The sequence below is a fragment of the Malus domestica genome, chromosome 10, assembly GCF_042453785.1.
Source record: "Malus domestica chromosome 10, GDT2T_hap1".
NCBI lineage: Eukaryota > Viridiplantae > Streptophyta > Magnoliopsida > Rosales > Rosaceae > Malus > Malus domestica.
In genome coordinates this window covers 41380828-41400059 of record NC_091670.1, presented here as the reverse complement: position 1 = coordinate 41400059, position 19232 = coordinate 41380828, and the positions used below count along the sequence as shown (strand labels likewise).

General features: G+C 37.8%; 2 protein-coding genes across 3 annotated transcripts; one reads left to right on the top strand and one right to left on the bottom strand.

Moving 5' to 3' along the window:
• Window positions 1-2976: 2976 nt before the first annotated feature.
• LOC114827485 (auxin-responsive protein IAA8-like) lies at window positions 2977-3489 on the bottom strand. Its single transcript, XM_029109321.1, has one exon. It carries the CDS (start codon window positions 3487-3489, stop codon window positions 2977-2979), a length of 513 nt encoding a protein of 170 aa, XP_028965154.1.
• Window positions 3490-13423: 9934 nt separating this feature from the next.
• Window positions 13424-17565, top strand: LOC103441039 (cysteine-rich receptor-like protein kinase 29). 2 transcript variants are annotated; one of them, XM_070806031.1, is made up of 9 exons: window positions 13424-13644; window positions 14368-15188; window positions 15222-15251; window positions 15443-15580; window positions 15723-15850; window positions 16088-16298; window positions 16408-16645; window positions 16755-16905; window positions 16994-17565. In XM_070806031.1, the coding sequence occupies exons 1-9, from the start codon at window positions 13577-13579 to the stop codon at window positions 17348-17350; spliced, it is 2142 nt and encodes a 713-aa protein (XP_070662132.1). In that variant the 5' UTR covers window positions 13424-13576; the 3' UTR covers window positions 17351-17565. The 2 variants fall into 2 exon arrangements, with proteins under 2 accessions (XP_070662132.1, XP_028966273.2); XM_029110440.2 differs by having other exon boundaries at window positions 14368-15251.
• The last annotated feature ends 1667 nt before the right edge of the window (window positions 17566-19232 follow it).

Genomic DNA, 19232 nt, shown 5'->3' with positions numbered 1-19232 from the left:
TCTGGGAGAAGTTGGAAAAACTCTATATTGCTAAGAGTTTGACCAACAAGTTACATCTGAAGCGGAAGTTATACAAGCTAAAGATGGATGAAGGCGGGAATCTCATGGACCACATGAATGTGTTCAACGGATACTTGGATCAATTGCGGAAAGTTGATGTTAAGGTTGAGGAAGAAGACAAAGCCCTCTTACTTCTTACCTCACTTCCAGATTCGTATGAGAATCTTGTGACAACCTTACTGCATGGAAAAGATACAGTAAGTTTGGAGCAGGTGCAGGCTTCTTTGGTGTCTTATGATACACAAAAGAAGAAGACCATTGTTGATGATGGGCACGAGACTGCTTTAGCTGTTCAAGGTTGGAATCGTGGAAGAAAATTGGGAAGAGGATTTGAATGAGACAGTAGGTTCAAATCGAGTTCCAAAGGCAAGGGTCTACAATGCTACGACTGCAAAGAATTCGGGCATAAAAAGAAAAATTATCCTTTGATAAAAAGAAATGATGATCTTGGTCCGGGTTGTAGCAATTTTGTGGCGGAAGCCTTCGAGTATACCCTCTAGGTACTCAAAGCAACACTTCTCCTGGTGATGTTTAGTCTCAAGTGTTGCAGGGCTTTTGCAACAGGTGGAGCTATGGGATTCACAGGTGATGAGATGGTCCTGAAGGAAGAGAAGTGTGAGGAATGTTTGTCTGGCTCGACGGATGTTGCTGGAAATGGGTGTGTTGATGCACAAAACCGGAAGGGTCTTGGAACAATGTAAATCCGACTGTGAATCTGCAAGAAAGTAAAGAACACAAGATATATCGTGGTTCACCCCAATGTTTGGGTTACGTCTACACTGATATTGTATTTATCTGTTTGTGAACCTTGTGGCTTTGTATGTGAGGAAGAGAGCTTCTGAGGGTGAGAGAGCTATCTCCCATGGCCTAAGAAATTGGCCTCTCCTAATGAGGAGAGTGAGGAGTCCTTTTATAGAATAAGGGCTTCTAACTTATACATATTTGCTTATTCCTTTATTACATAATTACATTTGAGGCCCCCGAGTATTTATACGAGATCTAAATACGGAGGCCCTAAGTATGGTACAAACAGTAGTCTCCCAAGTCTTCAGTCAAGAGAGTCTTTTGGCTGGAGACTTAAAATTCAATCCATGTGTGGGCCGAAGTAACTAGATGTCGTCTAGAACTTATACTCGATATGAGGCGGTGCCCAATCCGAAATGATGCTCAACCAGAAGTAGCACATGTTGCGAGGCTGCTCTACTTGTGGCTTATGTTGCCTTGGTTGGCTCGGCTTGTGGCGTTAAAGGTGAGAGAGTCCCTTTTATAGAATAAGGGCTCGCTCTCAATACAAAAAAGATGGGCTAGAGTTGGTGCTCGCGGCGAAGTGGTTGCTCAGCAAGCGGCGATGCTCTCTAATGATGGTGAGGGAGTCCCGTTTATAGAATAAGGGCTCGTTCCTCAATACAAAAAAGATGGGCTAGAGTTGGTGCTCGCAGCGAGGCGGTTGCTCAACAGGCAGCGATGCTCTCTAATGATGGTGAGGGAGTCCCTTTTATAGAATAAGAGTTCGCTCCTCAATACATAAGTGATGGGTGCTCTCTAATGAAAGTGAGAGAGTCCCTTTTATAAAATAAAGGCTCGCTCCTCAATACATGAATAATGGGTTAAGTCCCCCGAGTATTTTTCATGAGGCCCAATATATGGTACATAGTGTAGTCCCCCAAGTCTTCAGTCAATAGAGGCTATTGGCTGGAGACTTCAAATTTAATCCATGTATGGGCTGAAGTGGCGGTTGTTCGGAGACGGTCTTTGTATACCATGCACTGAAGCTTTGTAGGTGAAGCTTTGAAAGTGAAGCTTTGAAGCTGGAGCTCTGTAAATGAAGCTTTGAAGCTGGAGCTCTGTAAATGAAGCTTTGAAGCTGGAGCTCTGTAAATGAAGCTTTTGAAGCTAGAGCTCTGTAAATGAAGTTTTTGAAGCTCTGTAAATGAAGCTTTGAAGCTGGAGCTCTGTAAATGAAGTTTTTGAAGTTGATTGACATGAGTGATGTTCATGAATGTTTATATGAGTGATGCTCATGAATGTTGACATGAGTGATATGCTCATGAATGATGTTCATGAATGTTTATGTATGGTTGACATGAGTGATGCTCATGAATGTTTATGTATGATTGACATGAGTAATGCTCATGTATAATTTTGGAGTACTGGACGTACTTTTGATCACCTGGTTAGTGATAATAGCGGCAGGCTGCCGAATAATTTTGGAGTACTGGGCGTACTTTTGATCACCTGGTTGGTGGTAATAGCGGCAGGCTGCCGAATAATTTTGGAGTACTGGGCGTACTTTTGATCACCTGGTTGGTGGTAATAGCGGCAGGCTGCCGAATAATTTTTTGTAGTACTGGACGTACTTTTAGTCACCTGGTTGGTGATAATAGAGGCAGGCTGCCGAATAATTTTTTGTAGTACTGGACGTACTTTTGATCACCTGGTTGGTGATAAGAGCGGCAGGCTGCCGAATAATTTTAGGAGTACTGGACGTACTTTTGATCACCTAGTGGGTGGTAATAGCGGCAGGTTGCCGAATAATTTTGGAGTACTGGACGTACTTTTTTTTTTAACCCTCTGATGGGGTTTATACAGATGTCTCCAAAAGATAAGAAAAATAAATTACATCATTCGAAAATAAAATCGATCATCTGCTCAATGGGTCACGCCCATAATTCCTTTTTATGCATGCCATCACCACCGCAATTATGTCTACTTCTTTTTATCTTCTTTTGCTTTCTGCTTTTGCTTTCATCACCACCGCATGATGAAAGTTTGTAGGCATCTTTTGCGATGTCATCATGCCAAGTTGATTCCCTTAATCAATAAAGAGCTTGGGCTGCTGTGCATTAATTGCTCATTTTCCTGTAGTTTTTTCAGGGGAACATGCATGATGAAAGTTGGTGGGCATCTTCTGCGCTGTCATCGTGCCAAGTTGATCCTCATCCTCTTACATGAGTCGGTAAACATTTCCCTGGGAACATCACCAACTAGCATCCAATCGCCATCTTTGTCTTCATAGGTGAGGACATATTCAGCACCATGTGGAAGATCCAATCGACTCTCGCTCAATCCGTCTCTCGAATCTCCATGTGAGCCACAATGGCCGATTGTAAAGCAGCTGAACATCTTTTCCATAGCTAGAGATAACTCCAGATAGCTACCGTAGGTTTTCAGATCAACTTTCCTCAAGTACGGTGCACCATCCATGCTGACCTTAACATATAGACACCATGCTCCCATCTTGCCTTCAGTATCATCATCATTTTTCGAAGGAACGGAAACCATTGAATTTTTTTTGGAAGGAACGAATTGGTGGCCATTCTGCAACCTGTGCCTTTGCAGCAGGGGCAGTAGACCCAGCATATTTGATTTCACAGCGGCGGGGCGAGTTATGAAGGGAGCGTCGTAGAGCCCTGATCTGACGCTATCCATAGTTCTTGGCTCGAGATCCATCAAAAAGTCTGGTCGTAGGGCCCTGATCTGACGAGTCCTCAGCTGTTGTCGCCTTGGTATCAGCGGGTGGCGTCGATGCCGTGCTTCGGTGCAGACGACTTCCTAGAATTTGGCAACCAGATGACCGAGAAACAGAGCATCACCTGCTGAGACTTCGGCAACCAGATGACCAAGAAGAAGCAACGTCGGTACGACCTATAGACTGAAATGTGGAGCTGCGACCCATCTTTTTCGCCCGACCTCTCTCTCTCTCTTCTGTCACGCGTTTAGTGAGGCTTCTCATGACACAGAGGAAAGAGGGGAGTCATTTGATTGGCTGGGATGATGTGTCTTGTTAAGAGTGTTAAGATGTTTGTGCTTTGGGTTTGGGTTTTTGCAAATCCACGGTGGTGAGATGAAAAAAAATGAAAGAGAATCGACATGATTTTTTGTGTCGATTCCCACAGACGGCGCCAAATGTTGATGCACAAAACCGGAGGGGTCTTGGAACAACGTAAATCTGACCGTGAATTTGCAAGAAAGTAAAAAAACGCAAGATGTATCTTGGTTCACTCCAATGTTTGGGCTACGTCCACACTGATATTGTATTTCTCTGTTTGTGAGCCTTGTGGCTTTGTATGTGAGGAAGAGAGCTTCTGAGGGTGAGAGAGCTCTCTCCTATGGCCTAAGAAATTGGCCTCCCCTAATGAGAAGAGTGAGGAGTCCTTTTATAAAATAAAGGCTCCTCACTTATTACATATTTGCCCATTCCTTTATTACATAATTACATTTGAGTCCCCCGAGTATTTATACGAGATTTAAATACGGAGGCCCTAAGTATGGTACAAACAGGGTGCATTGACAAGTTTCCAGGTTGCAGACAATGAAGAGGAGGAAAACCTGCTGGAGGAGACGAGGATGTGTCGAGATCCTGTCTGAAGCTAAATGGTGATTTTTAGCTTGCAGCAGCTGCACATGCATTAGCAGTGACTGAATTGGAACAGGACCAACGAGGTGGATTCAGGGTGTTTATGCTGGTACCTAAGGCCAATGGGCTTTGGTGATGGGTGCAAGGATTTTTGCATGGTGTATTCGCCAATGTGGAGATTGTTGTGTTTGGCTCATACATTTGTGAGTAATTATGAGTCATGTGTTGACAACAATTGAAGACATGGTGACTGCCACAAGCAAAGTTGTACTTTATAGACTAGGTATAGACTTTGGTGCATGCTAGGTAGGCTAGGTGATGATTATGTCATGTGAAATTAAGACTTTTTTGTCTTGGTTGTTGGCATAGTTGCTAGTGTATGCCTATAACTAGATGCAATATTTGTGCATTTAGTATGCTTAGAAAGCGGGAAGGTAAGCACCAGAAAAGCATCCAAGGTGGAGAGAGCATTCGGCTCTTCCATAGGAAAGGTTGAACATGGGTTGAGAGAAAATCAAAAGAGCTAGAGTGAAAAGTATTCTAGTGAAATAACTCTTGGGGTAGAGTGAGGCTCTTGAGAAAATTCTAGAGTGGGTGTGCAAGGGATTAGGATTGAATTATGTTGATTTAACTTACGTGTACTTGTACTGTTATTCTCATAGTGAAGAGCAATATCTCTCCAGGGACGTAGGCATGTTTTAGCCGAACATCGTAAATTTCTCAGTGTCTTTATTTCTTGTATTTTATTCTGTTCAACTGAGTGTGATTTGGTGAGGTTGTAATTTGAATCTCGTTTCCGCACTAACGAATGGGTCAAGGCACAACAAGGCGATCACATATCTTCAGCGAAGTAGACGCTGAAAGCGTAAGTGGGGATGATCAAACTACCTAAGCGATGTGATGTGAAGATAGTGGATAATGTGTTGGTTGTCTACCTGTGTGTATTGAGTTCGAAACTTTCCCTCCCTTAAATTAATATAACAATTTCGAATAATTTGGTTACCTCGTTGAAAATGAGTTTTCTTGCTTATTATTATCTTATGGTTTTTCTTGTAAGTCAAGAATTAGGTTTCTTGTAGGACAAAAGATTGGGGCTTACATGGTTCTCTACCGTGCCCTATTTAAAAGTAAATGTTGATGCTAGTTGGTCAGTTCGGACATGTTACAGTTTTGTGGGGATTCTCATTAAGGATGTTGAGGGTTCTTTTGTCGCTGCAAGAAGGCATGCTATTCGCGCTCCATCGGTGGGTGTTGCTGAAGCCGTTGCAATCCTCAAACGATGTGAATGTGGACTTGTTTTGAGACTTACACAGGTTGTTGTTGAATATGATTCTCACAACTCTATTACTTCTCTGTCGAATTCGATTGAGAATGGCAGCTGGGAGGCTTACCTTGCTTTACTGCATGCTAAACGGTTAGGGGAGTCTTTTCAAGATTGTCTCTGGTCTTGGATTCCAAGATCAGCCAACATGTTGGTGGACTTCTTGGCGTCACAGAGGTGCGCAGAGGTGTGCGAGGTTTCTTGGGTCAATCGACCCCCATCTTCGTTAGTTTTTATGCTTCAAAATGATGGTTTACCCTGTCCTCCGTGAAGGAATATAAGCAGTGGAGTGGGTGACGGATTAGCGTGGCTATGATGTCTTCCTTGTAACTCCCTCTGCTATCTGGTTTCGCTTTTGTTGTTTTGTTTGCTTGCCTCGTGGTAGGCTTTTTATGTATGTTTGGCTTCTTAGCCTAGGTAATATAATTCCCATTCTACCAAAAAAAAAAAAAGATTGGGGCTTACTTTAGTCTACTCAATTTGTATTCATTAATAAGCAATACTCTGTCAAAATTTTTAGGAGGAACATGATTGTTTTTTGTTACTGTAATAAATCAAGCTTGTTTGGATGTGTTTTTAAAATAACTGAAAGCACTTTTGGTAAAAATATTTTTGAAAACAATCCTTAGTAAAAATGCTAGTAAATCCTAGATAATCACTTAAAGTGCTTCCGGGAAGAAGCACATAACTGTAGAAAGCACTTTAAGTGCTTTTGGAACCTAAAAACATTTTCTTTAAAAACATTTTTAGTCATTCTAAAAGTACATTCAAACAAGTCGTCATCTTCATGTGTGAGCTCCATTTAGTTATAAATTATAATTAAGAGAAGATATTCAATTATCAAAACGACTTCCACGCCCATCTCCTCGTTCGCTACTTGTGATTAATGTACTGTCACTACATCTATATCAATCGGAGACTTTCATTTACTTTATCATCATTGGAAAAAATATATATATATCTTTGCTAATGGAATCAATTGTTCTCATGTTCATGCATAACATATATATCTCAATCAGTGCCTGCAATTTTTTTTCTACACCGGTCAATGAAAAATCTGTGAAGAAATAGTATGAAAAAAGTTGAAATTCTACTATAAAATTAATTAGTAATATAAAGAGTAGTCCAGTTACTTATTCTCAACTTTCTGTATACTATAACTTACAATCAGTAAATATGAGATCTGTCACACAAGTGGCTCGGACTTTATTGCTTTTGTTTAGAAAAAAGAGCATCCAGCTTTCTGATTTATACTATTTAACCGAGGTGATAAGTTTAATTAGATTGTATGCATACAAAATGGATAATGTTGGAGTGAAAGAATTTTCGAAGCAGCACTAGACGAGAGCTTAGTTTTCTTTTTTCCTGTTGGTAAAATACTAATTGATGAGTCACTCAGTACTACGATTTGGTGGTGTTCTTTTTTACTTGGAAGTAAGAGATCTTAGGTTTAAATCTCATGGGTGAGGAATTCGGTACCAAATTAGACTGCCAATTGTGTGCCTTAGCCGAACTCCCTCTCCCATTAATGTAAAAAATATCGATGTACTAAAAAAAATACTAATTGACTAGCTAGGTATATTAGAACTGTATACGTGACGATGCTAAAAAAGAAATTTTGTTTGGACCGTCCGTAAAAGGCAAATTCTTGAGTTCGGGAACTTAGGTATATAAATGCATATATATATATATATACATGGATAGCACTAACAGGATGACATGGACCACATGTGGCTGTACGCGGGGCATCCTACTCTAATATCATAAAGAAATTTGAGGTTATACTATAAAACCAATTGGCATATGACGAATAACCCAATTGCTTATAAGCATATGTGAAGTCTCTTATTTTTCTAATATAAGGTTCATACTCTCAACAAGAAGATCACTAAAGCCTTGTAAGTTCTTCTCCTTGAAATATTAGTGCCAAAGAATGAAGGGGGAGAAACAAGCAAAACAAAAGTTCCCTGACTTTTGCTACTCCCCTTTTGTCTATACTTCTCTAGCCACAAACAAAACCAATAACAAAATTGTCAAGCAACCATCTAGAATGGGGACCAAAGATGGAGTCAAGGTCTTCTCTATATTTCCTACACGTTTAATTTGAGCAGCACCCAATTAGGCCGAGACGAAGGAAAGCTAACACAAAACCCACTTTCGAGTGACTTTCTGGTCGCGGACTCGAATTTCCAACAAAGAATATGTAGCACCATTGATTAGCAATGTTGAACATTAAACTGTACAGGCAGAGAAGCACTGCCTAAAATTTTTTTAGTGGGACTCGCATCATTATTTGATATTACTAATTTACGTGTTATAAGTATATTAGACTTTGTAATAGAGATTCAATGTGAAAAATGGAGTGCCGGCTATCGACTATTTAATTAACCGCCTCCTTGGCCTCCTTTATTTGAGCTTAGGACCGGCAGTGTAAGGTAAACTTGTGAGGATGTGAGGATAATGTCCCACATCAGTGAGGGACCAAACTATGCAAGGACTTATAAGAGGTTGAGCTATTCCGTATATTGCCAATTAGTTTATGGTGGAACCTCAACTTTCTTTATGGTATCAGAGCAGGTTGTCCACATGTGAAGCCCAATGGCCACAAGTGCTCCACGTCATCTCATTTGTGTTGCCCACATGTTAGGCTTAAAAATCCAATAGCCACAAGTGCTCCATGTCATCCCATTTGTGTTGTCCACATGTTGGGCTTAAAAATTCGCCGCATTTAAGGAGACTTGTGAGAATGTGAGGACAAAGTCTCACATCGGTGAAGAACCAAACTATGCAAGGTCTTATAAAAAATTGGGCTACTCCTCATATTGTCAATTAGTTTTATAATGCAACCTCAACTTTCTTCAAAACTTACACTCGTTTGACGCCATTTTTACCTACACAAAAGCATCCACATTCCACTCAATTATTCAAGCAGTTAAGTGAACAAAGCTTCTCACACGAACTGCATATTCATATACCTTAAAATAAAAGAGAAGCTGAAGAAAAACCCACACATACCTTCAATTCATTTATCGTCTCCTACAGATTCGCACTTGACTCTTTTAGTTGTTGGGCTTCCCCGCGTAACTAAGTTACCAGTCGCAGGGCCGGCTTTATAGGTATGTAAGTGATGCCACTATACAAGGCTCCAAATCAGAAGGGCCCTGATTTTTTCAATTTTACATACATATATCTATTATAGTAATATGTGTAGAAAATTATAAAATCAATTATTAGCACAAGTGATATTTAGGCTTCTCTATATCCGCCTATGAATGGATTCGAGGCTTGCCTGTTTGTGCTATTACAATTTATGGAAATCACATCTGAAAATGAAAAAATAAAAAAATTCGCAATTTTTAAGGCCTCTAATTCACTTTTGTACCGAAATCTTAGGGACGGCCTTGTCCATTTGAACAACATCACCCAATATTGCAACCTTGTGTTGGATAAATATCAATAATCAATCATAAATTTATATATGCTAAAAAATAATAAATGCGAACAAATAATTTAACAAAGTATGAACAAAACGAAATTCAAACAGCATCACCCAGTATTGCAACCTTGCGTTTGATAAATATCAATAATCAATCATAAATTTATATATGTTAAAAAATAATAAATGTGAACAAATAATTTAACAGTATGAACAAAGCGAAATAATATTAAACAGACAAACTGAAGATCGAGGCTTGCGTACCGCAATCTCCTTGACATATAATTTCATCCCTACTATGTGCTTGTAGTTCTACGAACGTTTACTTCACCAGGATTCAACAATCTAAGTCGAGATTCCAGCACCGGAAAACTAGACTTCTGGCAAATTTCTTTGTGGTTTTCTTAGTAAGAAGGTTTGGAATTGTAGAAGAAATGTTTGTTTGTGGTTGATCAAACACAAGGCAATACTAGTCGAATTGTGGGGACCTAGTAAGTACTTGACGAGGCTAAATGGCTTATATTATTGATAGGATTTTTAACGTCTATGCAAATAGGGTCAAAATCACATGAAATACTTGCAAGAATACAAGGATGTTGTAGTATAGATGCTCATGCAAGGTCGTTCTCCTCAAGGACTATTTGGACAATTTATGTAGAAACAATTCCTAATTAAATACTTAGAATTAAAACTTGAGAAAAGAGAGTTTGAGATTGGGTAATATTAAAAACGAATTTTAAACAAAAACTAATATAATTGAAGAAAAGAGTTTTAAATACCAATTTATAAAGACACTAGGGTTCCACCATCACCTAGCAATCCTATGAATTTCTACCAATTACTTATGATTTACACATGCCACTTCGAAGGTTAGGTTTTCCTAATATATTTCTCCTTGTGATATTCAAGCAAGAACGTATATCTATTATGCAATCCGTCTGTGATATTCAGATCAAATATGAACATGCAAGGCTCACTAAGTTTTATGAAAACCTTTTGAAGAACCATGCAACCCCTAAGAACGTGATATTCGCCTTAGATGAAATTACAATTATCAATCACAAGAAGCAATACTCAATCCTCCGGTGATATTCCGACCGAATTGCATCCAATCACTTGTCTAAATATCCTAATGGTGGCCAGTCATCAAGACAATTAGATAGTTTAAAAATAGTGATCAATAATTCAAAGTGTGCATGCAATCAATCATAAGCAATTAAATAAAAATTACATATTCATGCTAAGTTTCAAGGCTTCGCCCTAGCATGAGGAATTAGTTACGCATATTCATAATTGAAAACATAGAAAATATTATTAAGAAGAAAATGAATGAAAACACCTTAAAGTATAAAATCTCCCAGAACCCTAGCAAAGTTCTTTGTCTCTGAAGTTGAATAATAATAAGCGTAGTGAAAAACTGTAGACGGCCAAGCAATACATTTTCTCAGCCCTCCACAAACCCTAAGACATTGGTTTCTTATTCCAACTAGGAAACTAAGAAAAATAATAAAATATCTTAGAAAATAAAACCCTAATTAAACTAGGAGAATCTGCCAAGTACTTGTCCAACCACGTTTTAGCCTCAGATCTCCTCCAAATCCGGCCCAAGTTAGCTTGTTTTAAAGATCAGGATGTTCCGAACACATCTCTAGAATTCCATGAAAATATTTGAGGTCATCTTGGGCTCCAAAAACACAATTTAAGCCCATAAACGTCATTTTCCAGCACCTCACATCGCTCCTTTATTTTATCACCAGAAAATAACCGCTTGGTGGAAAAATCCTAAATTTTGATACGATCAAGCTAAGTGACTCACGAACGTCTTCTGACTGGAATTACTCCAACATTCGTCCATTTGACCACGTTTTGCTCCAAAGGAAGTCAAAAGTCCTATATTAAAAATACAATTCAAAGTATCAAAATTCTTCCAAAATATTAACCAAAATATACGAAGAATAGGGTAAAATATATAATATAAAATTCATTTATCAATTATACTTGTGTTAATCTATATCCATAATCCAATATGTTAGTGATAAAACAACATTATTCTTGTTATCGCTATCCAGTGGATATGTGGCTCCAGAATATGCGATGCATGGCCACTTTTATGTTAAGTTGGATATCTATAGTTTTGGTGTCTTAGTTTTGGAGATAGTAAGCGAACAGAAAAGTAATTCCTTTCGTCATGGAGAGAATGAGGAGGATTTTCTAACCTATATAAGTACTTAAACTATATGCATAATGCAACCAAGAAAAATAATTTCTCCCTAATTATATTTCTACAAATTTCACTATCGTTGCAGGCATGGAAATGTTGGAGGGAAGGGACAGCCTCAAATCTTATAGATCCCACACTGATGAATGGTTCAAGAAATGAAATAATGAGATGCATCCACATTGTTCTAATGCTTAACAGTTACTCAGTCACACTTCCGGTACGCTCACAACCAGCATTTTTCAGGCATGGTACCGGTGGATCTAACATGTCTTTGGGATTGAATAATAGTTCAGAGGTGATGACAACCGGGTCGAGTCGATCCAAGAATAGCTCTGTCAAAGCACCAGAAAATGAGGTTTCACTGATCACCGAAGTATATCCTAAATAGCTCCTTAAGATGGAAACTGCATTTTTTTAACAATTGCAATGTGTAATTTAGCATTTATTTGGTTCATTGTTCTTTTCAATGGTGCAACAATTTATTCTCGTTTAGGTAATTGCAACAAGTCTATGGACCTTGTGTAAGTGACCAAGAGTTGTTTTTCTTGAGTCAAAGGACCATCGTTTGGGGACCAGCACTAATCACGGTAGAAATTTAACCAATCAAACGACGACTTTGATTAATTTGGCATGTCGCCCACCACTTCCATCTCTATCAACCTTTTTTCTATCACTAATCTTTGTCACATGCATTGTGTTGATATAAATAAATTAATATATATATACCCGATCTACCAAATAAGAAAAGGTGACGTGGAAACAAGCTTGACAGCAGAACACCACATTTCATTACTTATATAGTAATGAGGCAAATGCTTATTTTCCCTAATCAAGATTAGAAAGGACTAACCGGAAAGGTTCAAGTGGGCAAGGGAAGCAAACAGCAGAAATTTAATATTCATCCTCCGCGTGCATGATATATATCTGCTTACCTCACCGACCAAAAACAAATCTCCTTTAAAATAAGGAATTAAACTTCGTGCACCATGACTCGTTGTATTCATTAAAACATTCAAAGCTTCAATCTTTCTCATCATCCAAATGGCTGGTTTGGTATTGCTGTGCTTTGAAAAAAAATTGTTGTGAGAATAAGCGGCTGTGAAATAAATCAGCAAAATGTTTAGTAAATTTTTTTGTAAAAGTGCTTTTGGAAAAAAAAAAAAAAAAAAAAAAAGCAGTCTGATAGTGGGTATTTTCATTAAATCAGCACTGTAGCTCGTTGTGCTTTGAAAAAAAAAACCAGTTTTCCAAAGCTGCAAATAGCTACTTCAGCTTTTCATTTGATTTCAGCTTATTCTCACAGCAGCTTCCAAAATAAACTTTTTTTTTTCAGTTTACCAAACACCTAAAACCCTCACAGTTTTTTTTTCATAGTTGTTTTTTTTTAAACAGCTCACTCCCAAACAACCCCAAAAGCCCAAAATAAATATAATTTGTTAAAATTCGTGTGGAGTCCATATTTTGCTGATTTGAAAAAGGAGAACGGAGAAGCTAGAATTTCTCATCCACGACAACGAATCCATGGCCCCAGATCTACGACTTCAACATCCATAATGACAAGAAGGCCGCCAAGCGCAGCACTTTTCTCGGCCAATCCCAGGAAACACTTTCACCAAATTGGATGTGGCTGAACTTGTTTACTTCCCGCTCGAGAAACGAAGCGTGTCTTCTCAAATCTGAGTCTTCTCTTTTCTGGGTGTTCAAAATTTCCAGAGCCTTCCCACCTTCTTCATTGTCTCCAAAATCTCCAGAGCCCTCCCACCTCCCATGGAGTTTGATTTCTCTTAATGATTGATCATCTTCCTTGTTATAAGGATCCAAGACCCTTGCTTCCCCTTTTTATTAATTTATAATTTTTTTGGCAAAACCTAATACCAACAAAAAGCTTTCCATTTCTTGAAATTCCTACGTCAAAAATGGAAATTAAATTCTGGGTTCTTCAGAAGTTGTTCAATCTTAAAAACCCATATCAGAATTCTCTCCATTTTCCATCTTCGATTTCCTAATTTCTTTTATTTATTTTTTGAAATTTGAACCACGTCAGTATCGATAACCTCATCACGGCAGCCATTTCTCTATTGAGAGAAGCGATCGTGGTGATGGTTGGCAATCGGGTCTCCATGCTCTCCGATCTCCTTTTTCAGCATCTCCTTCTCCTCTTGGGCGATTGGGTCGATTGCGATGTCGCGACGGCGATTGGGTCTGCACTCCGTTCTCCTTCTTCAGCGCTTTGTGCATCACGTGTTTGGGTATGTGTGTTAAAATGTTAATAACTTAAAATATAAAATTTTTCACCACTTCTATTAAAACACGTGGTAGACCACTTGTGTTATCGTCACAATTAAAATTTTCACCTCTCACCCTTAGCATTTCAGATATTCTTTTTTTTTTGTTACCCACGTGGCAAAATTTGAATTCCAAATCAGCAAAATATGGACTCCACTCATGACACATCATCACTTAATAGTTTATTTAACAGTTTAATCAACGGTTGTACGAAATTGAAATAAAATAAAAGTAAATGTATGAAACTGAAATATTTTAAACATGTTGTATAAAATTGCAACTGACTGTAAACCTGAGCGTTAAAATGTAATTTACCCTTTTGAAATTATAATGTGTAATTTAGCATTTATTTGTTTCATTTTTGCTTTTCAATGGTGCAATATTAATTCATTCTTGTTTAGGTAATTGCAATAAGTCTAGTGATTTTGTGTAAGAGAAAGACTAAGAGTTGTTTTGGGACCAGTACTCCCAGCGTGCCAATCACGGTAGAAATTTAACCAGCCAAACGACGACTTTGATTCATTTAGCATGTCGCCCACCACTCCCATCTCTATCAACCTTATATCCTCATCACATGCATAGCATAAAGTGAGATGTTCTTTGACTTCATTCTTCATATATAGAAATCTAGCAAGTTTTCTGTCATAATTCTAAATTTATAATCCCCTTTTACAAACCAATTTCAGCAAAAATATCAAACAAATGGTTTCCTCGAGATTTCTATCCTGCCTCTATCCGATTCTGCTTCTCATGATTAATCAAGCCCTTGGTCAAGTTCCAGATTTTCTACACCACTTCTGTGTAAATGAGAATGGAAACTACACCACCAATATTACCTATCAGACAAACCTCAACCGCCTTCTCTCCTCCCTGCCCTCCGAAGAAAACAGCAACGGGTACGGTTTTTACAATGCATCCTATAGTCAAAACTCGTCGAACGAACAAATTTATGCAATCGGACTTTGTAGGGCAGATGTCATGGCGGAAGATTGCCGCACCTGCCTAAATAACTCCCGATATGCTCTGCCTCAGCGTTGCCCTAATCAGAAGGAAGCAATTGGTTGGCACGACGAATGCATGCTACGCTACTCAAACCGCTTCTTCTATGGCGTTATGGAAACTAGTCCTTCTTTCTATGTGCAGAATCCTAATAAAATATCGTCGTCGGGCCTGGATGGATTCAACCAAGAGCTGAGGAAGGTAGTGGACAGGATAAGAAGTGAGGCTGCAGCTGGTGGTTCTCTTCGGAAGTTTGCATTCGGAAACGCAAGTGTCCCAACTTCCAAAACAGTGTATGCACTAGCGCAGTGCACGCCGGACATATCCAAGCAAGCGTGCAGTGATTGCTTAAGTGGAGCTTTTGTGGATATCCACCAATGTTGTGAAGGGACAGAAGGTGGGAGAGTTTTTAGTCCCAGCTGTAACCTTAGATTCGAGGTTTTCAGCTTCATTGACCCTACAACTTTTACACCATTGACATCGCCGCCAGGCCCTCCACCAGTGCCACTATCAATGCCACCATCAGTATCTTCTCTTCCACCATCAAACAATACCACAAATACTTCACAAGGTACGTATGCACAACGTAGATGTATGTACACTCCATTACATACACCTATGACTCTAGTAATTTGCTTTACACTGGTCTCCATTTAATTGATCAATGAAAAAAGATATATTTCTTCCCCTCATACCGTCGAGGTTTTCTAAAAAAAAAAAAATATATATATATATATATATATTTCTGATTTTACTTTGCAGGATCGAAGAGCAACAAATCTCAGACTGTCATCATTATTTTCGTGCCAATTATTGCTTCTTTGTTACTAGTTATGTTAATGTGCTTTTGTCTAAGAGTACGGAAGGCAAGTAAAAAGCTTCAAAGTAGTTTAGTTCCAGGTACGTATATACTGTGACAAAATAAACACAGCAACATTTAACTCAATTTCCTTCAAGTGGAGAAGCCTACTACTGTTACAGCATCTAGATCTATTTATTTTAGATATGAACTTACGTAAATTTTGTTAAATCTGTACCCTAGGAGAAGACGCGGACGAAATGGGAAGGGCAGAATCCTTGCAATTCAATTTTGACACCATTAGAGTTGCCACAGATGACTTTTCTGAAGCCAATAAACTAGGACAAGGAGGATTTGGTTCTGTTTATAAGGTAATATATATATATATATATATATATATATATATATATATATATATATATAACACATCTATTGAAGAATATAAAATCTCACTTCATACCTGACGATAAAATACAACATAACAATTATTCCACCATTAGTAACACCGAGGCCGGCTTATTGTGATAAAACCTAACATCCCTTTGAAATCTTAACAACATCACACGGGCAACACCAATGCAAACCTTTTTGTTTTGATACTCTTCCAGGGTAGGTTATTGAATGGAGAAGAAATAGCAGTGAAAAGGCTTTCCGTAAATTCTGGACAAGGAGATTTGGAGTTTAAAAATGAGGTCTTGTTAGTGGCAAAGCTTCAACACCGGAACTTAGTTAGGCTCTTGGGTTTCTGCTTGGAAGGAATTGAAAGGCTTCTTATTTATGAGTTTGTCCCTAATGCAAGTCTCGACCACATCATATTTGGTATTTGTGCATCAGTGATCTTCTTGTCCTTTTTGGCTTTAACTTCAAAATTTTATCATTATGTAACATACAACAAACATTATATTCTTCAATTTAATTGAACATGCAGACTCAATCAAGCGCGCACAATTGGATTGGAATAGGCGCCATAGAATCATTGTAGGCATTTCTCGAGGACTTATTTACCTTCATGAGGAATCTCGGCTTAGAATTATTCATCGTGATCTCAAAGCTAGTAATATATTGATAGATGAAGAAATGAACCCCAAAATATCAGATTTTGGCATGGCAAAGTTGTTCGAGCTTGATCAAACACAAGGCAACACCAGTCGAATTGTGGGGACCTAGTAAGTACTTGATGAGTCTACATGGCTTGTATTAGAATTGTGTAAATCTATATCAATAATTCAATATGTCAGTGTTAAAAACAACATTATTCTTGTTATTGATATGCAGTGGATATATGGCTCCAGAATATGTACTGCATGGGCACTTTTCTGTTAAGTCAGATGTTTATAGTTTTGGTGTCTTAGTTTTGGAGATAGTAAGCGGTCAAAAAAATAATTGCTTTCGTCATGGACAAAATGTGGAGGATCTTCTAAGCTATGTAAGTACTTGAAACAATATGCATCTTGCAACCAAGAAAAATAATTAAACCCCTAATTATGTTTCTACAAATTTTACAATCGTTGCAGGCATGGATATGTTGGAGGGAAGGGACAACTTCAAATCTAATTGATCCCACATTGACGAATGGTTCAAGAAATGAAATAGTGAGATGCATCCACATTGGGTTACTGTGTGTGCAAGAAAATATAGCTGATAGGCCAACCATGAATGCTATTGTTCTAATGCTTAATAGTTACTCAGTCACACTTCCGGTACCCCCACAACCAGCATTTTTCAGGGATAGCAACATTGGATCTGACGTGTCTTTGGGATGGAGGAATAGTTCAGAGGTGATGACAACCGGGTCGGATCGATCCAAGAACAGCTCTGTCAAAGCACCAAAAAATGAGGTTTCATTGATCACCGAAGTATATCCTAGATAGTTCTTTGGAAACTCTTTTTTGTTTTTTTTTTGTTTTTTTGTTTTTTTGTTTTTTTGTTTTTTTGTTATGATGTGTAATTTAGCATTTACTAGAAAGTGATGCCCAAGCGTTGCTGCAGGTTAGAAATTGTATGGATAAATCTAGTATCATCAGCAGTCTCTAACTTTCCAGCAGTAATACATGTGAACTAATAAACGTATCTCTAAGTTTCCAAATATGTTTAAATTGAAACTAATAGATCCATAACTTAGGTTTCAAAATGCACTGTAATATTAACAACGATCAAGAATACGAATGAAATGTTTACATTGTTTGAATTAATCCAAAAGACACGATTTTATCATGTCAGACATGCTGATGAAAACCCGTTTAAAGCAGTCAAAATGAAATGCAATCAACTATAAATCCGTGATCAATGTGAATTGAAAAATGAATAAGCCTAGTGACATGCAGGACAGAGACCTAATACTGTTAAAAAGACTGGGAAAAGTTCGGAAAAATCTTGTTGCAACCACAAATCAGTTAAATAGTTCAAAGATAAGCGAGCTTGCTTAGAAGAGAATTATCTTTACACCCAGAGAACAGCATATGCAGCAAGCTAGTACTGATGAAATACTCAAAAAGGCAAAACTCATTTTCATTTCTTCCCAAAATTAAACATAAAAATGTAAATATTGATCTGCTTCGAACTCAGAAATTTCGGAAGAATGGAACCATGGTAACACAATTAAATTATCAATGATAAATTGATTTAAACATAGTACTTATCTAACAATTATTTTCTATTTTAACATAAACACAAACAAAGTAATCACCTAATTACATTTCATTTCTTTGCAACTGCTACAGCAATATATAAAGTCTTCATTCAATTTGGGATTTCAAAATAAATAACTCTATTTAGGAAAAATAAAAACTCTTTCTCACCACGAAAAATTCAGCAACTACTCCCAGTTGAACCAAAACAACCCAAAAAGCCTTATACTGACCATATTTCACCAAAAATTTCTCCACACATATATAAACCACCCCCCACCCCCCACACCAAAAAACAAACAAAACCCAGAAACCATTTTCCATTAAAACAACCAAAAACTGTAAATTCACAGAAATTGAATGAGACTTAAATGGTAAAGAATTACCTTCCAAGAACGGAAGCGAGAGTGTTGAACCCACAATTTCCCCCTCTCCCTCTATCTCCCTCACCTATGAAACCAAACCAATAATCAGTTTTGGAGTTATCAAATTTAATCAACACAGAAAATTATAACCAAACCCAACCAAAAGTCTAAACCCAAACTGTGATTTCACTAAAATCAAACAACAAAAAACCAAATTCAAGTCGAATATAATAAAAAAACCAAACACAACTTTATATCAAAACTCTGGAATTTTAAAACTGCTCACCTTAGTCAAACTACGATTTGATATTATTTTAATAGACTTTAAAATTAGAGTGTAGTCAATTAGGAGTTTGAATGTGGATTTTAAAAGATTTTAAAATCATGGTGTAGTTAAATTAGGATGTACGAGGATTTAAAGAATACATCCAAATTCATGGTAGTAAATTAAAATTTTAAAAAGTCCATACAAATCTAGCTGTAGTGGAAATGTCAAAGATTTTCTAGGATTTTTGTGAATGAAGGGTTTTAATGAATTAGAGAGTGGGTAATATAAATAACAAATGCTATCAACAATTCAACACCCCCCCCCCCTCAGATTTATTTTCACAACAAACCATAGAAGGTGAACAGTCCTACCATAGAGCATTTCCCAATAGACTCCCCATTTTCGCATTGTTTATGTATTTTTCTGAATTCATGCTCTTGGTTTGTTCCTTTGGGAAGATGAGCAACAATCGGAACATGATTTTTCTTTTGGG